The sequence below is a fragment of the Parasteatoda tepidariorum genome, chromosome 3 (assembly GCF_043381705.1).
Source record: "Parasteatoda tepidariorum isolate YZ-2023 chromosome 3, CAS_Ptep_4.0, whole genome shotgun sequence".
In the NCBI taxonomy this organism is placed as follows: domain Eukaryota; kingdom Metazoa; phylum Arthropoda; class Arachnida; order Araneae; family Theridiidae; genus Parasteatoda; species Parasteatoda tepidariorum.
In genome coordinates this window covers 35,972,240-35,993,506 of record NC_092206.1, presented here as the reverse complement: position 1 = coordinate 35,993,506, position 21,267 = coordinate 35,972,240, and the positions used below count along the sequence as shown (strand labels likewise).

Below are 21,267 nucleotides of genomic sequence, written 5' to 3'. Positions count from 1 at the left end.
AACTAAAATTAATATTAAAGGGCCAACGCATGCGACTGAATTTTTCAAATTAATGACCGAAAATCTAAATCCATCGAAAAAAGTTACTTTTATTGAGAAATTTTACGCTTACTATGTTTATTTGCTGATTAGAAAATAATAAATTCATAACCTAAAATTTCGTCTTAATTTTAGAAACCTTACGTTACGAAACCTTAGAAATCTTACGTTACTATTGGTACTCAATAATTGAAAATTCAATATTTAAAAATAGTTATTTAGGGTAATATAAATTTTCGCCTACTCATTGTATCACTACACATTCCTTGATTGAAATAATAGCGATCATGTTGAAATAACAGTTGTAATGTGCTATATTTTTAGTGAATATTTTTTATACAAAGCAACTCCACTATAATGAACCTGTAATATAGTGAACACCCGATTGTAATCAACTTTTTAGTGGTTCTTATGATTTCATTCAACTACCGTTATTTTATGCGCTTATAGTGGACAGCTAAAAATGGGTATAGTTCATTTATAGTGAATTTTTCAGCCTTTTTTTCTTTTTTCCGTCCTTTTTTTTCACTTATGATTTTAAGTGGAGGCATTTCTTTAAGCAGTGTCAAATTTTTAATGTTGATGAAGAGCAAGANAAAATGGGTATAGTTCATTTATAGTGAATTTTTCAGCCTTTTTTTCTCCTTTCCGTCCTTTTTTTTCACTTATGATTTTAAGTGGAGGCATTTCTTTAAGCTGCGTGTCAAATTTTTAATGTTGATGAAGAGCAAGAAATTTCACCAATTTATCTCAGGAATGTGATTTTCTTACTACAGAAAATGGGGATCAAAAAACACTGTATTCTGTATTAATTGTTGATACGGATATTGTGGAATTGTGCTTCACATCGAATCGTAGTGCGTCAGAAATCACTAATTTCTTTCGTAGGATTTAGAAATTAATCATTTTACTTTTTATTCTTAATTCAATTAATCAATTAAAACTTTATTGAAACAATTATGTGCTATCGTAATCACTATTTTCATTATGTGCTAAAAATAATTTTTCAGAAATTGAAAATAGTGAACCATCGTTTATAGTGAACTTATCACTAGGATCCTCAGACAGTTCAATCATTTTACTTTTTATTCTTAATTCAATTAATCAATTAAAATTTTATTGAAACATTTATGTGCTATCGTAATCACTATTTCCATTATGTGCTAAAAATAATTTTTCAGAAGTTGAAAATAGTGAACCATCGTTTATAGTGAACTTATCACTAGGATCCTCAGACAGTTCATTTTAATGGAGTTCAACTGTCTTTTATTTTTTATTAGCATCTGTCATTCAGAAACTCAAGTATTAAATGTATGCTTAATAAATTTTTACACAATCTCCTATTTTCTAGAAATATATTTTTTAATTATGTGTTTCTTCTCTCGGATATTGTGAGAGTACCCTTCAAAATATGGGGGACTACCTTTTAAATTGTTTCATCACACCTTCAGAAAAAAATAAAATTTAAAAAAAATTGCGCTCAATTATAAAAGTCCTTTATTTAAAAATTACTGAGTGTAAAATATTTTTTTAAAATTTATTTATTTATAATTTTTATAACTTAATTTTTCCAATTTCAATCATATTTTAATTTGAAAGGCATTCACGTTTTTCTCATTTCAAAAACTATGCTTCTTTAAATGACAATAGCGAAAATTTCCATAAAGTTTTTGTAAATACAAATTTTCTTTCAAAAATTTTAGATTTTGTCGTCTGAGATAACATTCCTTAAATTATTGTGAAAACTTTATGTACCTGTCATTTAAGAAAAGCTATGAAGAAAGCAATTAATCTCATATTACCTGTAATTATTTTTAAATAAATATTTTTTTAACCATTTAGGTTCTTGAATTTTTGAATCGTTTAATTAGTCCCGAAGATAAGGTGAAGTTTTCAAAAAGAAAAAAGAATATTACTGTCTTTTAACTTTCGAATTAAGCTATTGGAACTATATTTTACAGTTTGAAAATATTTTCTCCCTGTTTTAAGGGTTGAAAATGAGTATTGAAAGATTATTTTTGTTAACAAAATTTGATTGATTTTAGATTGATTTTTATGGGAAAATTTGATGATTAAATGGAATAGTTNGTTTGAAAATATTTTCTCCCTGTTTTAAGGGTTGAAAATGAGTATTGAAAGATTATTATTTTTAACAAAATTTGATTGATTTTAGATTGATTTTCATGGGAAAATTTGATGATTAAATGGAATAGTTAGCTTTTTTAGCTATTGAAACCAATGAAAAATAAATCATCCAAAAACTGTATACACACATATACAGAGTCATCCCTACTTAATTAATAGCGCATCAGATAATCGAATAACCTGCTTATATGAAAAAAAATTTAAAGAAACCAAACAATTTTATATGACACTAATGTTAAATTTCCTCGTTTAAATGAATATTTGTTGTTTCCAGTCCTCGCCTAATTGCATGAAAAAGAGGTACTGAAATGGAAAAAAAATCAATTTATTTTTAAGAAATGTTTCACCAACTAGAATGAAATTTTAAGTTTAGAAGATAGGAATTCGATAGGTGGTCTCTTCAGTAGGGAATTCTTGTTTATTTGTTGCTCTGAACAGGTGTTAGGAGTATAGTTTAAGAATTAATCAAATCTTGCTGGTAGTTAGTATACATTGGAGAGAATGAAGAGAATCGTATCCCTCATTGCTCCCCCTCTTTACTGTGCTTCCTAATTGCCTCGATCATACCCCCCCCCACACACACACTGCTAACAGCATGCAGATTGCGCTTCCAGGTAGGTCTCTCTTCTATTTGACATGTGAGAGGTGCAATTTATTAAAATCAAACATTATCTTGGCGATAAGCCCGACCTGCATTAAGATATAGGAATATATTACATCAAGTTATGCAGAGGAGTAAATTTAAAATATTGCAATCAGAATTAGATTTACAACTAAAATATGATGCCTTTACTGGTAATCTTGCATTTATCATTACATTTTTATTATCGTTATGTGTTATTGAATTTTAGAAATGATGCTGAATTATAAGTTTTGGAATAAAAGAACTGATGAACTTTTCCTATTATTATAACTGTTTTTGTTTAATTCATTTATTGTGAATAAAAAAATTTTGATTAGGGCATGTTTAAACGCATTATTATGTATAAAAGTCATACTCAGTGTTTTGGTAAATAAAATTAAAAAGCAATTTCCTCCAAGTAATTGCTTAAGAGTAAGATTAAATTTTCTCAACAACTCTTCTATGGTTTTGCCAGCAAAAATAAAAATAAAAATACTGAGTGTAATATAAGAATTGAGTTGATATAGTCGTAGTCATTTTATCAAACATCATGTTCATTTTATATAAATTTTATCTTAAAATATGTTGCAAGAATTTCTTATTAACTTTTAAAAGAAAAGTGGATGAAAAGTAGGAGTTTTATGATTAATAATAACAATACGAAATAAATCCCCAACTTTTCTCTCTTTAAGAAAATAATAAGGAATTCTTGCAACTCATTTAAAGATAAAATTTATTTTAAATGAACATGATATCAGAATTAACTGAGAGAATTCGATTCTCACAAATTGAAATGCTACACGAAGTACTTTATATTTTAATTTTTTGAGTGAAGCCATCGAAAAATAGTTTTTTTAAACTGATTTTATAATTTTTAAGACTATTTCATCTTTTATCTCGTTTAAAAGTTTCCCTTTAAAAAAAATAATAATAATAATTCTTTTCTTTCAGTTATTTTCTCATTTTTGTAGATTTCGAACTGATAGTGAAACTCGATATAAGATCAAATATATTTGCACTCCATATAGCTATAGAGTAAAGCTTATATAGGGTAAACCACCCAGTGAAGGAACATTTCATATATATTGATTAAAAACAAGAATTTGAAAGTTTTTCGTTAGATTGATTGGTAACAGTAGCTTACTGCCAAACAATAGGAAGTCATCGAGCAATGTTTTGAATTACCTGGTCAAATAGACTTATCTGGAAAAAATTTTGAATTTTTTATTATCTCTGCAACACCTTGTTTCTTTGAAGAAATTATAAGGTGAGTGTTTGTATTTATATGTTTGAAGTGCAATTAAGTGCATGTAATAGTTTTATTTTTCTCTCTGTGAAAAAGAGAATTCAAAATATAGTTATTGGAGTTACGTTTTATTGTTTTTTTTTAAGCATCATAGCATAACAAAGTACTGACATAAAGGGTTGTTTATTCACTGGATCCCCCAGGCGATGAAAAACCAGTGAAGGAACAAGCGTTCATTTAATGGTTTTTTCTGTAAGTTGATGAAAATAAAAGACAAACTTCAATTTTCTTGTACCTTTAGTGATGTTCTGCGTCAAAAGTATGTTAAAAATACGAAAAACAACTTCTGCATACAAATAAAGTTTATCAGAAAATGTATTCCAGTTTTCGATACATTCTAAGGTAACCTGCAAATTGCAAATGGAATTTCTTAAATTTGACGATTTTTCTGTAAGTTATTATCTAAGAATTTCCTGCGAATTTCTCTTCACAGCTGTGTGAAACATCTAGCCTTTTTTGAGTTTGCATGCTTGTTGAACTTCAAACTGTATCAGAAGTACTGAACACTTAATGCAGCATTCAAAATTTACCAACAACACACTTCATGAACATTTATAGTCAGTTTTGTGTTAACTTTCGAAAAACAGTTTAGGTTTTTTTAGCAACTTTAATATTTTAAAACTCGCTTTCATTATTCTTTATAAAAAATTATTATGTTAATATATTAATTGCTGTATTGTAATATTTTATAAAAAAAATTTTAAAACGTAAAAACTCAAATTATGGAATTTCTTTTTTTCTTTGGAGTAAAATTTGAAAAAACTTAAATTCTAACTACTACTACTTAAATTTTCTACACAGGAGTTTGGTGAGAATTGGATAAATAATTGTTCTATTTTTAAAACGAGTAACTTAAAAATATTCAATTTATCATGAAACTAAGATTTCATTCATTGTTCAACAGCAAAACATATAAACTCATGAAAAGATTTTTCAATGAATATGTGACATTAAAAAATTCTCCCATTTTAATTCAGATAAAATAACAAAAATGAACAATAACTTCAACTTATGTCTTTTTTTAGGAATAATATTTAACATTAAATAATTTTTAGATTTAAACATATAACAGTGTTGTATATGAGACATTTTTGAATTTGATGAGTACTAAAATAATTAGCAAACTTCTAAGTAAGANAACTTTCTTTTTTAAGAGTCTTTGAGTTTTACAACACATCTAAAAAGTTCCAATAAAGAAAAATTAAAGAAAAGCGATTGTCTCATTCTTAAAATTTTTAATCTGTTAAAGGAATTCAATGTAAAGAAGGAAATTCAATCACTTGTGTTTCAGTCACCTCAAGAATATCTTTTATTTTCTCAGAAATGAGTTAATTTAAATAAAAATTTCTCAGAACAGCACCTGCGAATTGATGACCACCCCCATAAGGTAGAAAATTGTTTGAGATAACATACTTCGCTACATTGTTATGAATCATTGTTATTGTCACGTGTCTTATCATACCTAAGGCCAAAGACACTTTCCATTTATATTAAAAGTACAAAAGTCTGTTTCCTGCTTAAAGAATGAGAAAAATGATTTAGTAATAACCCCCCTGACTGACTCAAATCATCTTTTTCAGTCAAAAGTTATAAAGATGGATTCATGACCAAAGGATTGTAAAATACATACTTTTTTCAATCCAGAATTGTGAAGCACCAGTTTCATTATCTATCAGAGTAAAGAAAAATGTCCTCTCCATTTTCAAAAAAAATTTTTTTTCCGCATATGAAATTTGAGTTCCCCTTACTTTACGCCCGTTTTATTATACCTAAAATTACAATTTTTTTTGTAAGTTGTATTCTTTAAAACCTCTGAACGCTATTTTTGATTAGAATGAAAATTAATATTTTAGAAAATGTTTAGTAATAAATATGCTTAATAATTCTATGCTTATCTATCTTATGCTATTTATGAAACCATATTTTTTTTCATTTTTTTTTCATATTTTTTATTATAATTTATAGATTTTAATGCTAGCTTCCTTTAATTTTAGTTATTTCGTTTAATTTACATGTAATATAATTTTTCTTAATTATAGTGATTTTCATCAACATTTTATAAAAAAGTTAAGGGAATTTTCAGTTTTTTTACCGTTAAAAGTTTTCATTATCGTTTCAAGTTACTTTTTATCAATACAGTCTTAATTTATTTATTCGTTTATTTACATTTAAACTACTATTTTATTAAAAACACATTTGTGAATATTAGGATTATATTTGAATTTGTTTTATTTTTCAATCACAAATATGTGTGAAAATTAACTAGATGCATAAGTCTTATAAGAATAATTTCGTCATTTGTAAATATGAGGGAAATCTGTTAATAGACAATAATAAGGTTTATAAAATCAATGTTCTCACAAAATGTATTAATAATTATTAAAAATACACATGGAAATCGAGAAAAAAAGCATTTATATCATTTATTGAAATCGGGAGCCTTATCTCTTTACAGGAAGGGTTTATAAAATGAGAAATTTTTCAAGGAGCCCTTTTAACTTTAAGAATATGAAACATCAAAACTCAGACTTTCAATAGTTTCGCAGTATATACATTACAGTATATGTCATGTCCCACAAAAGATTTTATTAATTGAAAACTTTTCTTGTTAAAAAACAAAAAAAAAACTCTTAAACTTTAAAAATGCTTATTTTCTCTATACAAAATGTTTTCTATGAGTAAGGATTCTTGACCCTCAAAATGAGTAGCAATACCCCAATAGTTCAGGCAAGGAGGTGATTTTAATATAACTTCAGGCCATGTCTCCTAAACTAATGTAATGAATTTAAAAAATTTTACCTTCTCCCAATATAAGGTGCAATCAAAATCTAGAACTTACTGGGAGGACGGGGAGAATTACACTTTACTATCTAGAAAAAAGCCATGTTTTTCCGATATATTATTTTACATTTCATCGAATGAAATATCAATCCACGTCGATACAACTAATAGATCAGAAGCTATAAAAGCTTTTGTGGTTAAATACATTGCTGTGCAGACGAAAATAGTTTTAGATCCTGTGTATTCTTTTAGAATTAATTGAATCTGATAAAACGAATTCAAATGAATGATGAAACGAATTCAAAACGAATTCAAACAATAAACTGCAGTTTATTGTTAACAGTTTTAGGAATATTTAATACCTTATTTTGAACATATTCCCTTTTCGGTACATCGAATTGCTGAAACCGAATAAGATTTTAACCTGTAAGATGCATAGCTCGGATGTAATTTTACTTCAAACGGCATAAATTTTTATTTGTACCTATTTATATATTTGACATTGCTATATAAGCACCTAAGTACTTTTGATGTTGCTATATAATTACCAAAAGTATTTGTACTATACATTTTAAGTTACCTAGAAAGAAATGTTGAATCGCAAATGGGTGTAAGTCAAAACCTTTTCGCAAATTAAATCATTTTAACACTTAAAACTTCTAAATTATTAATACTACTAATTTTGTTTCGATCTCTGTCAATTTAGGGGGGAAAAATACTTATAATCATATATATTGATTCACGTATTTAGTGGTGACAAACAAGTCAATATGCATACGTACAAAACAGTACTTTTTATAAATGAAAAATTTTATAAATTTTGAACAACACTGATAGTTCTATAAGCTTTATTGAGGGTTTATTTGATTCGGAGAAGCAGAAATAAGGAAAAAAAGACAAGGTCTCTCATTATATAAAAAAAAATTTAAAAGGTACATATAATAAACGTAACTAATTGTTATTTTCTATTTTGCTATTAACTCTGCTCTGAGGTAACTGGGGTAAGACTTGCTTTAAGAAAATAAGAGGTATATTAGAAACATACATAAAAAGCGATAACATAAAACATAAAAAGCGATGACTGGATGGAATGTGTAAGATATATGCTATGACTCCAGGCAAAATGTATAAGTTTTAAAACCCTTTGCCAAAAATGAGATTTTTTTTTAAAGTGATTGATTAAATCTGCTCATTAAATTTTATTTGCTAGATTTATTTTTACTTATTTTCAAGATAAAATTCATTCGTTACAGCCTATTTTTAGTTTTTCATATCAACTGTATGAAGTGTGTTATTTTCTAAAAATTAAATTCACTTCTCCCATTGCTGTATTAGGTGATCATCTCCCCTCGACATTAAGAAATGACCACTGTTTTGTTTGCTTTCAAACAATTTTTTTCTGATATTTTGTTTTCAATATTTCACTATTTTTAGCTCAATATATGTTGAATAAAGGTATGAGAATTTAAAATAAGCATAAGTATTTCTTCTATCTCTAATCTTAATATTTTTATTTTTATTTGAACGATATCCAAGACCTACCCTATAAAAAGTACTAATTTTTAATTGCATTATTTAGTGTTTGAATGAAAGTATATGCCAAATACAGCAAACTAAAAGGCGAATTGGACCTGCTTATTGCTCAAGTAACATCTGGGAAAACATGGTTAAAGTTGAGACAGCAGGCAGAATAAGAAAGGGTACTAATTATCAAGTGAGTATTATTACTAATCTAAGTTAAATAAGATTAAATACTTGTATTTTAATTGGGTAGGACAATACGCAGAATAATCAGTAATCACTAGCTGCTTTTGTTCCCTATTGACGCATAATTCTTAAAGAGTCTTCTATCCCTGTTGTAAAAAATATAGTTTTTTATGTTTTATTTTGAATGAATGAATAAACATTAAAAATGAGGGTAGATGATCTCTAAGCCTCTCCGGTTTGTATGGAGAATGTCATACCATGAATAATTAGAAAATAAGCTTTAAAATAGAAGGTGGGAAATAAGGATTCTTTTTGTTTTCAATATAATAACAAAATTGTTCAACTGATTGAGCACAATTTTTTTCTTACTTAAATTGACTTCTTTCAAATGTATGTAAAAGTCGTTATAACTGAAAATTTCACAAGTTTTTATTCTTGATAAAATCATAAAAGTTGATTAAATTCTTTGTGTTTGCCAAATTTTTCCGTAAACAAGTTTAACAGTAATGTGTTTTTTCTTTTCCTTTTTTGTATAGTCCCACACAAATAAAAGTTTATCAAAAAATGCATTCAGTTTTCGATTCATTATAAAGTAACCTTCAAATCGCAAATAGAATTCCTTAAATTTGATAATTTTTATGTGAGTTATTATCCCATGAATTTCCTGTGGATTTCTGTCTGTAGCTGTGTGAAACATCTAACTTTTTTACAGTTTGTATGCTTGTTTAAATTCAAAATGTATCAAAAGTACTGAACGCTTAATGCAGCATTCAAAATTTACAAACAGCACATTTCATAAACATTTATAGTCAGTTTTGTGTTAAATTTTATAAAACTGTTAAAGTTTTTTTAGCAATATTAATATTTCAAAATTTGCTTCCATTATTCTTTATAAAAAAAATATTATATTAATATATTAATTGCGGCGTTTTAATACTTTTTTTTTTAAAAATTAAAAAACATAAAAACTCAAATCATGGAATTTTTTTTCCCTTGAAGTAGCATTTGAAAAAATAGAAATTCCAACTTCCACTACTCAAATTTCCTACACTAGAGTTTGGTGTGAATTGGATAAGGAATTTTTAAAGCAAGTAACTTAAAGAGATTTGGATTATTACGAAACTGAGATTTTATTCATTGTTAAATAACAACAAAGCATAATATCAACTCATTGATTGATTTCTCAATGAATATGTAACATTAAAAAATTCTTCTAATTTAATTCAGATAAAATAAACACTGTCCTTAAATTACGTGTTTTTATAGGAATAAAATATAGCATTAAATAAATCTCAGACTTAAACTTATAACACTGTTGCTTACTGGAGGGACATTTTTTTATTTGATGAGTGCTAAAATAAGTAGCAAACTTCTATGTAAGGCTCGGGAAATTTATTATTATTACAGTTCTGAATTAATATAATATATCCTACGCAAAAATTCATTAGACTGAATAATCTGTGTGTTTAAATGTGGCAAGAATGTTAATCTTGAGCTAGGAGAGATTAGCTAATAAACTCTTTTCACGATAAATGAATAAATACTGCAGTATCAAATCTTGCAATTGGAAAAAAAAATTAAATAAAGCAAGAAATCAGAAACAAAATAAATTTTTAAATAACCACAGTACAAAAAAATTAGAATTAAGAAATTTATTGAAATTTTTAAAAAGAAACCTAACTTACTATACACATCTGCTTTTATATATTCTTTAATCTAATTCGTACAACATTACTCAAATAACATTTCCCTCATTCATTGCAGAGACCGAGTACTCTTCCTTTCATCGCGTGCAAAGATGGATACGGGATTTGATTTGTTGATTAAAATCGCGTTCTTTAAAATGCCTATTTTACTCCCCAATTTTCTGCGTCTATGGTACATCTTTTTTTGCACCAATGTCTTTAGGTTTTACCCATTTGTATGGATTAGGCTTTTGCTTTTCTAATTTCTCGAGCAGCAATCGGAAACTGTTGAGCTGCTCGTTCTCCTTGTTCTCGAAGAGCTCTATTTTTCTGGGACCAATGTGTCGGTAAATACACTTCAGATTTCTGCATCCGGCATTATATTTGCAGGTTGGATGCTGGAAGTGGCACTTTTGACCCATGCGGCACTTCGGAAAAAATCGGCACCTGGGAGTTTGCTGAAGTTTCTCTGTTTCAGGATCTCTTTTCATACTCTTGCTGTTTTTAGTAGCAATATCTTCAACCGCTTTTCTCTTTATCTGTTGAAAGGGTCTAACAGGTGCAGAGATTCTGAAAAAAAATATAAACAATTAAATCAAAACACTTCATAAAAAATAATGTATCAACAATGGTATTATTAAATTACGCTGCAAAAAATTCTAAATCTAATGGCGGTAAAAAGTACTGGCACTCAGAGTGCTGGTGCGTTTCACAGTAAAATATTTCGGGACAATATTTATATACTGCAAATTTTGCAATAATATTTACTGTAAAATCACTAAATCACCGTAATTAAATAAATAATTCTGTTAAATTAAAGTGATTCCATAAACTAATGCATGAGATTTTATTAGAGGCGAAATAGTCTGTTGGTTTGGTAGGGCGTTGGAACCATGTCCGAGAAGCAGTGAGCTCTATCCCAGACTAGCGAAGACTCCCCGTGTATAGTAAATTTCGACTGGTGCACTGTCAGATCACTAAAATCTCCAAGTTCCCATAACAAATCAGTTACTCTGAACTCTAACTAATCGATTTAGGTCAAAATTACGATCTGTGGATGTATGAATTGGTTCATCCTTTAACACGGGCTGTGACGGAAGTGTGGGGCTGAAGTCGTGTTCTTTGAAGTAGATGGCGGCACTGAAAACAGGAAAACGCACCATATGCCTTGGTTGGTTTCACATAACACATTTGCTGGTATTTGGCAGGTGGCATTCGAGACAATAAAAACATATAATTTTGCAGTAACAATAGATTTGACAGTAAATGGATTTCGAAGATGATGCACTACGGGTGCCAGTAATTTTTATCATAATTCATTTCAGAATTTTTTACAATGTACACAGCATTTCCAGTGTCCGCTTAGTTAATTCTACATGACACTTTCCTTGAACCCTTTAGAGAAAAAAATCACATATATGGAGTGGTTCAAAAACTGCATGATTCGAAAAAATTAACAACATGAATTAATTTTAAGCATTCTTTTCTTAAAAATTTTACAAAAAATGGGAATTTTAAAGTAAGACTTTTAGATCAAAAAACTTAAGCTTAAACAGCTTAAGTGGTATCTTGTTTCCTTTATAACCTGATATAACTTGACATCTGATGACTCCAAAAACCATTTGCCCATACTGCAAGTATGAAAGTGAAAAAATTCACAGAAATAATTCAGCACATGATAGTTCATAGAAATAAAGCACACAATGGTTGTTACCCTGTGAAATTTTTTTAATTAAATTACGATATAAAGTACATCGTCTGTGCGTGCATGAGCAGTGCAATCCAAATTTACCATAAAATAAGATACTTAAAAATTTTACAGTAATATTCATTTAATTAAAGTGATTTTACGTTAATTATTACTGCGAAAATTACGATATATCAAATTTCTTGCTCCGTAACATGCTCCAGTAAGAGTGGATTTTATGTTAAAAAGTATCGGCACCATGAGTGGCGGTACTTTATACCGTAATTTGATCCTAAATCTTTTACAGTGTACTGATTATGGAGTATTTGCTGTTTATAAGCATAGTTAAATGGATATAAATCTTTTAAACTCATTAGAGAGAAATTTCGGATTTTTAAAAACAATTTAAAAAATTCTACTATGAGTCATAAATATTTTTCCAACATAAACTAAATTGAGATATCATTTTCTAGGTTTTATCCTTCACAGCCCTATATTATGGTCCTGGTGAAAAAAAATTATCCATTAATTCATTTACTAATTACTTTGCATGAAGTAAATTTAATGAAATCTGTAATATCTATAATACATATGTAATAATACAGGGTGTAGACAAAATAATGGAAATACTTTTATACCACAAAATTTTTTTAAAATTTCTTCGAAAATACTTAACGAATTATTTTATAACTTTAGAAGTGTGTAAATCATGTGATTTCTCATACATATCAATAAACTTTAAAGCTTCTTTTAGGTTTGAGGGACTGACAATGGTGAAAACAAACGGGAAAAATTGCTTTTGAACACCCTATACCAAACAATGCAACAATAAATTTGTATTTTTTTAAATATTTTAGTTCTTATATACAATGGCTGCACAAAATTTAGTAATCCTATTTATACATATATAGTTATTATAGTTATTTCAAGAACTGGTTTTTTTGTCTTACGCTGTCTTCCTATAACTTCAATAAAATTATTCAAAATATTTAGAGAAATTTAAAATTAATTACAAAATGTTTGCTTTAAAATTTGGGGAAAATTCGCTTAAAACTGCACAAGATATGAGTAATTAAAGTTGTTTTCATATTGTACTGCACATGAGCGAGAAAAATTTTACACTCTTTTTTCGCAATTTTGTAGTGAATCTTATTTGGCAACTAATCAAAAGTCTTACTTGAATATCTTAAAAACGTAAAAAGTTCCAAACAGTTTTCTAAGTAGCTTTTTTATTTTTTAAAATAAAGCCCAAAATGATCAGGAGTCTTCCCCAATTTTACTTAATAATTTTAAAGTCATAGAGCAATTTTTTATAAAAATGACCATATCTCCATAAATATTTGAGTCAGACTTACGAAATTTTGGGTAATTACAGTAAACCAAAATAACTGTCACAAATTGCAAAACTATTGCTATATTTTTTGGCACGGAATGATTAAAAACATTATTTTATTTTTACAATATATTGTCTGTCCCTCAATCCTTTGAAATTCATTTACATGTAGGAGAAATTATAGGATCTAAACACTTCTAAAGTAATAAGATCATATGTTGCATACTTTTAGGTTTTGGTAGTTTAAAAACATCTTGTGTCCTAAAAATGGACGATATTTTTCAAATGAAGGAAAACTTCTCCTTAAAACATTTTGTTTTATTTTAGTATTAGCCCTGTAATTTCAGTATACTTTTAGCGTGACATGCTAAATATTATTAAAGAATGGTGATTTGGCTATTAATGGCCTAAAATCGAAAAAAAAAACATGAAAGTGGTAAAATGATGGAAAGGCAATTAATCGACGCAAATAAAAATAAAATTACTGAAAAAGAAGTAAAAATTCAAGCGAAATACCTAGCCAATATTATTAATGTTTAATAAAAATAAAACCAACATTTTAACAAAGAGGGATGGTTAGTACTAAACTTATCTATCAAAAACGGACATAATCTTGTGAAAAAGATTTTAATTGTACTTTCTATATTCATTTTCTTAAATACTTTATCTGAAACAGTTTTAACTATCAAAAAAAAAATGCTGAAATTTTTTTTTTAAATTTACAAAAAAGAACTGTCAGCTCAAGTATCAGCATAAAACTGTTTATTTCTCGTAAAAATACTGTTTTTTTTTCCTTCAAAAAAACGGGAGCTTGCGTTTTTACCAGATAAGCACTGTTATTTCTGAAAATTCTGTTATTTCAATAAAAACTTCCACGAAAAATATATTCCTGCATTCTGGTCAGTGCATGCCAAGGGCAGCATTCGTACGACCATGCTCCGCGACGCTGAGATACGAACCTGGGGTATCTCAAAGAGTCCTCTATGCTACCGGAGCTCTAGGCGTCTCAATATGAAGAAAATCTTACACTGTTTTCATCTTATATATTATTTCAATAACTAGTTTAAGTGTAAGAAAGTTTAAACTATAGAGGCCTACCAGAATAAAAATGTATGGTAACTTAATGTGCCAAAAAATTTTATATTAAAGAAATATATAGTTAAAGTATCGATTTGAAAATAAAATTGGATCGCAGTTTTATTTATACGATGTTAATATCATTAAATATTTCCTGAAAAATAAGAGCAAGTATTTATCGATACCTCTTTACTACTTTCTATACTTAATCGTAAAATGATTTGAAAAAAAAAAAAGNGTGAAACATCGATAATTTTAATTTATAGCGAAAACGATATTTAAAATATATCCTAATGATATTTAGTACGTACGAAAAATCTCAACATAAGCTAAATATTGATAAATATCAACACACGATGAATATCAAAAAGTATAAGCGCAAAATGACGATATTATCGACAAACGATAATATCGTCACAAAATCAGTAAAACCCATCCGTGAAGATGAGAACCTTTTCCCTCACTACAGTATTCAACAGCCCAATGACATACATACGGCTATTCTTGCAGTACGTGATATATCAGTAAATTAGTGGTTATATCTGTATATATTTTACGTCTCTTTTACACCAGTATATTTTCTTTGAAATTTCTTTTCATTATAACTAAATTTTGAAAAATAACTAAGATTGAATTTTTTTTTTAAATTAAAGTCACATATTATATTAGTTAATTTTTCATTATCAATTACAAAAAAATCTAATTAAATTTGACGTAAGTTAATATTTTCTGACGTAATTGGATCAAAAATTTCTATTCATAAGCAGCTAAATAAATGATTAAAGGGATTAAATCCCCTTCTATATCTTAATGTCACTGATTAAAAATTACTATTTTTTTCAAAAAAGATAAATTTGAAACAAAAGATTCATTTTTATAAGCATTTAACCCATTAATTTTCTTATATCCATTTTCGCAAGTAAAATGAAGAAATTTTATTCCTAAAAAGATATTTGACAAAATTTTAACATCAGCACATATTTTAAATAACAAAATTAATTCTGAAGTTAATAACTTTGAACCATTTTCCTGAAATAAGTACGAACCCAAATAAAAAGTAGTCAATGCGCGCATTGCAGCAACTACAGGAGTGCCTACGACTATTGACTGTGACAAAACTATGTTATTTTATACTACTATAGAAAAAAATAAATCTCTTAACAAACCATCGTCTTAAACTGTTTAACAAAATTCATATTAAAGAAAAAAAATCATGCACTATTTTACTCCTCCAAAATATTAAAAATGACTTAATTTTCCTCTAATCTATATCAATAGGTGTAATATATTTCATTCCCTTTATTAGGAAAAGCAAAATAGGAAAATCTAAATTTGAATAGGTAATGCCTTCTCTGACAGACGATTTTCATTTAAATAACCTAAGTGCAAAAGAATACAGAAATCGCAGTATAAAAAACTTCTTAATGAATTAATGCTCTCTATTCAAAACAATTGTCGTTTATAATCATTTTAATCATGAAATTTTAAAGGAAAAATTTTTCGGGGAGCATTAATGACGAATGATTTCATCATATAAATCTGACATTAAATTAAAATTGCATTAGTTAAAATCAAAAAATCCTTACATTAAAATTAAATTACATTATGCCACATTTATTTTGCTAAAAAAAGTATTAAAAAGGAGAGAGAAAGAACTGAGACATTTAGAGTAATTCCTGTCTCTCCAATACAGGATGAACTGACTCCTGATACAACAGAATAAAATATTTTATGAAATAAATTAATAAGTACTTTGAATAATAAAATTCATTTCAGCAATCAACTTAGTTAAATAAAATTTCTTTAAAAACTGCTTGTTAGGTGAAAAATAAATAATTTAATCAACTGAATCTTATATTATTTAATCAAAATTACATTATATCGCATTTACTTCGCAAGAAAAGGTATTAAAAAAGACAGCAAGGAAAAACTGAGATATTTAGAGAGTAATTACTGGGGCTTCGTTGCAGAATCAACTGATTCCTGAGACCACAGAATAAAATTCATTAAAAAATATTTTAAATAATGAATTCCACATCATCAATAAACTTAATTAAGTTGAACTAAAAACCACTTTCAGGAGAACAAAAACAAATTAGTATTAATAGGAAGAGTGGGAGAAATCAGATATTAAATGTAATTTTTGACATTTCAATGCAGAATCAATTAATTCCTGATACCACAAATTAAAATAATTTATAACACAAATAAAATACTTTAAATACCAAAAACCATTTCATCCATAAACTGAATTAAACTTAGAAAAACTTTTGGAGGAGTTCAAAAACAAATTATTAAATCAATAAATCTTCTATTAAATTTAAATTACATTGAGTAATATTCACTTTCCTAGTTTATTTTCCAATATATTCAACAATTTCAAATACTAAAAAATTTCAAATACTAAAACTTATTCACACACAGATGAACCATAACCGTAACCCATATTTTTTTCTGATTAGAAAGTATTAAATAAAATGGAGATGGAAGAATGAAAAGCCTTAATTAATCAATGAATAAATCAATGAAAAATAAGGTAAACTTACTTAATATCCTTGAGCAGAGACATCGTTAATGATCCTAAGAGATCTTCGAAAAATCTTGATAAAAAATTCACTACACCAAACTTCAAGACTACACTTTTATCAAGCAACTACACTTTTCTTCCAATACAAATATTAGGAACTAAGTCACGAACTCACAGTACAACACCGAAATGAATACTACAATTTTTAAGCAACAGTTATGTACTTTTACAGCAACAATAGATAGATACCTCCCATTGGTCAAACCTGGACTTCGAAAATCAATCGAATAACTTCGAGTCAATCATAACTATTGTCACTCGTGTCAAGTCATAACCTCCCCCCCCCACAATTCTTTTCATGCAACATACGAACTATACGAAATCATTCGGGGTATTATATACTTTGAAGCTATTATCAATGATAATTACTCTTTGCAAGAATGACATGTCCTTGGGGCTAATTATGCCAAAGGAAAAGTTCTATAAAGCTCAACAAGCATTACAGAATTTTGTCACAATCCCTTAAAATTTAAGAATTTGGTTCAAATATTTAAAAAAAAAACAGTTATTATTAGAATTCAATTAAGTAGCATTGAATATTTGTGTAAAAATAAAATTAAGTTTCTGATTGTTTCATTGAAGTAATTTATAAATGATAACAACCTTCAAAAAAAGTCTTCAAATGTACTATCTAAAAGTTCATCTCCAACATTAATATTTGTGCTTAAGAGAAATAATTTTTTGCAAATAAAATCTTAAAACACTTCTGATTTGATATTAGTATCCATCTAATTGCGAATGATCCTTTCTTTTAATTGTATTTAGAAATGTAATTTGTAATTTTCGAGGTTAGCTTATATGGATAACATTAGATATTAAGGCGACTAACAATTTTTAGTACTATCTATAAAGTAATTCAAAGGCATTTTTAATTATTTTTAATTTTGAAAGTTATTTCAGTTTTCAATATTTTTTTTTCTTTGCACTAAAAACGAGGATTTTATGGAAAAATAATGTGAAATTTTGAAAATGCTTACAGCGAAGTCAAATTTTTCCTTTATTTTTTTGGCGCATTGGCTTCTTTTACTGGCGCATTCCATTTTCGCCACGAAAATAACTTTGTGGATAAAACTATGGCTTACAAATGATTCAAATAAAATATATAATTTCGTAAATTTTACCCTAGCAACTATATCATTGAAACAATATAACTTACTTCAGTAATATTTGACTTCTAAGGACAAACGAAACATAATAAAAATGTACCAGGTTTTATTCAGTCAACATGAAAAAAAAGTATTCTAAATATTTTTTTTATGCAACTGTCAGGATTTTCAAGCATTAAAACTTAATGATTCTGTACTATGCCTTTGACTAAGCTAATTAATTAGCGCAGAAAATAGTTTAAGTTATGAAATCTATCACAAAGTTACCTTTCTTTAAATAACCCAATTTATTTAAATTCTATTTAGATTTTTGACCATGAAAATATGGATCGCTATAACGTTTAAAATATGTTCCTGGAAGTTTCGGTAGGAATGCGGTCAAAAGTTGAGATAAGCTAGAGAAAGTGTTAAATGAGAACCAGTAATAAACTGAAGAAAATATAAAAGCTCATATAAAAGAGAAAACTTTCTTTTTTAAAAGTCTTTGAGTTAAACAACACATCTAATAAGTTCCAATAAAAAAAATTTAAAGAAATGCGATTGTCTCATTCTTAAAATTGCTAATCTGTTAATGGAATTCAATGTAAGGAATGAAATTCCATCACTTGTGTTTCAGTCTCCTCAAGAATATCTTTTATTTTCTTAGAAATTTAAATAAAAATTTTTTGGAACAACACCTGCGAATTGAGGACCACCCCCACAAAGTAGAAGATTGTTTGAGATAACATACTTCTTTACATTGTTATGAATCATTGTTATTGCCACATCTCTTCTTATCATGCCTAATGCCAAAGACGCTCTCCATTCATATTAAAAGTACAAAAGGCTGTTTCTTGCTTCATAAATGAGAAAAATGATTTAGTATTAGCCCCCTGACTGACTCGAATCATCTTTTTCAGTCCAAAGTTGTTAAGATGGATTCAGGAACAAAGGATTGTAAAATACACAGTTTTCTCAATCTAGAATTGTGAAATCCCTCAAAAGTCTTCAAATGTACTATCTAAAAGTTCATCTCCAACATTAATATTTGTGTTTAAGAGAAATAATTTTTTGCAAGTAAAATCTTAAAACACTTTTGATTTGATATTATTCTCCATCTTATTGAAAATGATCCTTTTTTTTAATGTAATTAGAAATTTAATTTGTAATTTTCAATGATATCTTATATGGATAGAGGCAGTGTCAGTTTTGGTTTTTCCACTGACAACAGAAAGGCTCACGTGTGTTTGTAGACAGTGTGTTCCCTGAAGAAGTGCTGTCTTACAGGCACACAAATATTCTATTTTTTCTTACTTTTTCCTGCTTTAGAATTTGTTTCAATATCTAAACTTATATAGATAATATCAGATGCTAAGGAGACTAACAATTTTTAGTAATATCTTGAAAGTAATTTAAATGCATTTTTAATTATTTTTAATTTTGAAGTTTATTTTAGTTTTTTACATATTTTTTCTTTGCACTAAAAACGAGAATTTTATGGAAAAATAATGTGAAATTTTGTAACTGCTTACGGCAAAGTCAAATTTTCATTTATTTCTTTTATTCTCTTCCAATTTTCTTCTTTTATTGGCGCATTCCATTTTCGCCTCGAAAATGACTTTGTGGATAATACTATAGGCTACAAATGATTCAAATAAAATATACAATTCCGAAAATTTTACCCTAGCAACTATATCATTGAAACAATTTAGCTTAATTTTGCAATATTTGACGGAACATGTATAATAAAAACGAAACATAATTAAAAATGTACCAGGTTTCATGCAGTGAACATGAAAAAAAAAGCATTCTAAATATTTTTTATGCAATTGTCAGATTTTCACGCATTATAACTTAAGGGTTTTGCACTCTGACTTTGACTAAGTTGATTCATTAGCGCAAAAAAATAGTTAAGTTGTGAAATCTAACACAAAGTTAACTTTCTTTATATAACCTCACTTTTTTAAAATTCTATTTAGATTTTTGACCATGAAAATATGGGTTGCTTATAACGTTTAAAATATGTTTTTAGAAGTTTCGGTAGGAGTGCGGTTAAAAGTTGAGATAAGCTATAGAAAGTGTTAAATGAGGTCCAGTAGTAAGTTGAAGAAATTATTAAAACTCATATAAAAGAGAAGACTTTCTTTTTCAAAAATCATTGAGTTTTACAACACATTTAAGAAGTTCCACTCAAAAAAAAGCGATTGTCTCGTTCTTAAAATTGCTCATCTGATAAAGGAATTCAAAGTAAGGAGGGAAATTCAATCACTCCTGCTTCAGTCTCCTAAAGAATGTCTTTTATTTTCTCAGAAATGAGTTAATTTAAATAAAAATTTCTCAGAACAACACCTGCGAATTGACGACCACCCCCATAAGGTAGAGGATTGTTTGATAACGGGTACGGTTCGTCACAAACTTATTCCCCCCAAAATGAACAAAAGGCATTGTAAGGAGTGCTACAAAGGAACACCTGCTACTAAATGATGGTCAAGATGACCCACTTAACTCGCTCAAAATGTTTCCCCCACAGAGTTACAGAGGCTATAGGGTTATCCTATAGGGTATGTTCTGAATGCAAAGTCATAAACTTCGTCCGATCTAATATTTTAAAATTAGCTGCATTATTTATATTGTAATTAACTAATTGTAATTATTCAAATTATTTATTTTGTTTATGACTATGATTTAACTATTGCATTCACAGCAACAAATTAGTTAACAAAAAATGATTTATCAATCGAAAACAAATTAAAAAGAAAAATTGCATTAACATTTAATTAATTTTGTAATTTTACTCCTTTAAATTTGTTAATGGTGAGCAAGACATTTTATAGATGCATTCTAATCATAATGAGATGAAATGGTTTTTCGCTCCTAAGAAACATATTGAATTAACATATTAATTTTAACAAGTCATCTGATTTAGTCTAAATTAAAAATTAAGTTTACATAAAAGGAAATATATATATATTTACACAAATTAAAATATATGTATATATATCTTCCAGCGTGCCATATTTAAATATGTTTCGTATTTAACGAAGTATAATCTAAACACAGTGTCAATTCTAAAATTATAACCTAACATTTATTTTATATTAGAGTGTATTGTATATTAAAGTATATTGTATGTTATACATGGTTATTATTATTTTTTTAACTTAACATTGTAATATTATTTTTCGAATTATCCCAACAAGCACACGACTTTAG

The 21,267-nt window shown here is 27.5% G+C and overlaps 1 protein-coding gene across 1 annotated transcript; it reads right to left on the bottom strand.

The window, feature by feature from the left end:
- Positions 1-10,237: 10,237 nt before the first annotated feature.
- LOC107455213 (uncharacterized) lies at positions 10,238-17,218 on the bottom strand. Its single transcript, XM_016072710.3, has 2 exons — positions 16,929-17,218; positions 10,238-10,855 (listed from the first exon to the last, which is right to left on the bottom strand). The coding sequence occupies exons 1-2, from the start codon at positions 16,949-16,951 to the stop codon at positions 10,474-10,476; spliced, it is 405 nt and encodes a 134-aa protein (XP_015928196.1). The 5' UTR covers positions 16,952-17,218; the 3' UTR covers positions 10,238-10,473.
- Positions 17,219-21,267: the final 4,049 nt, after the last annotated feature.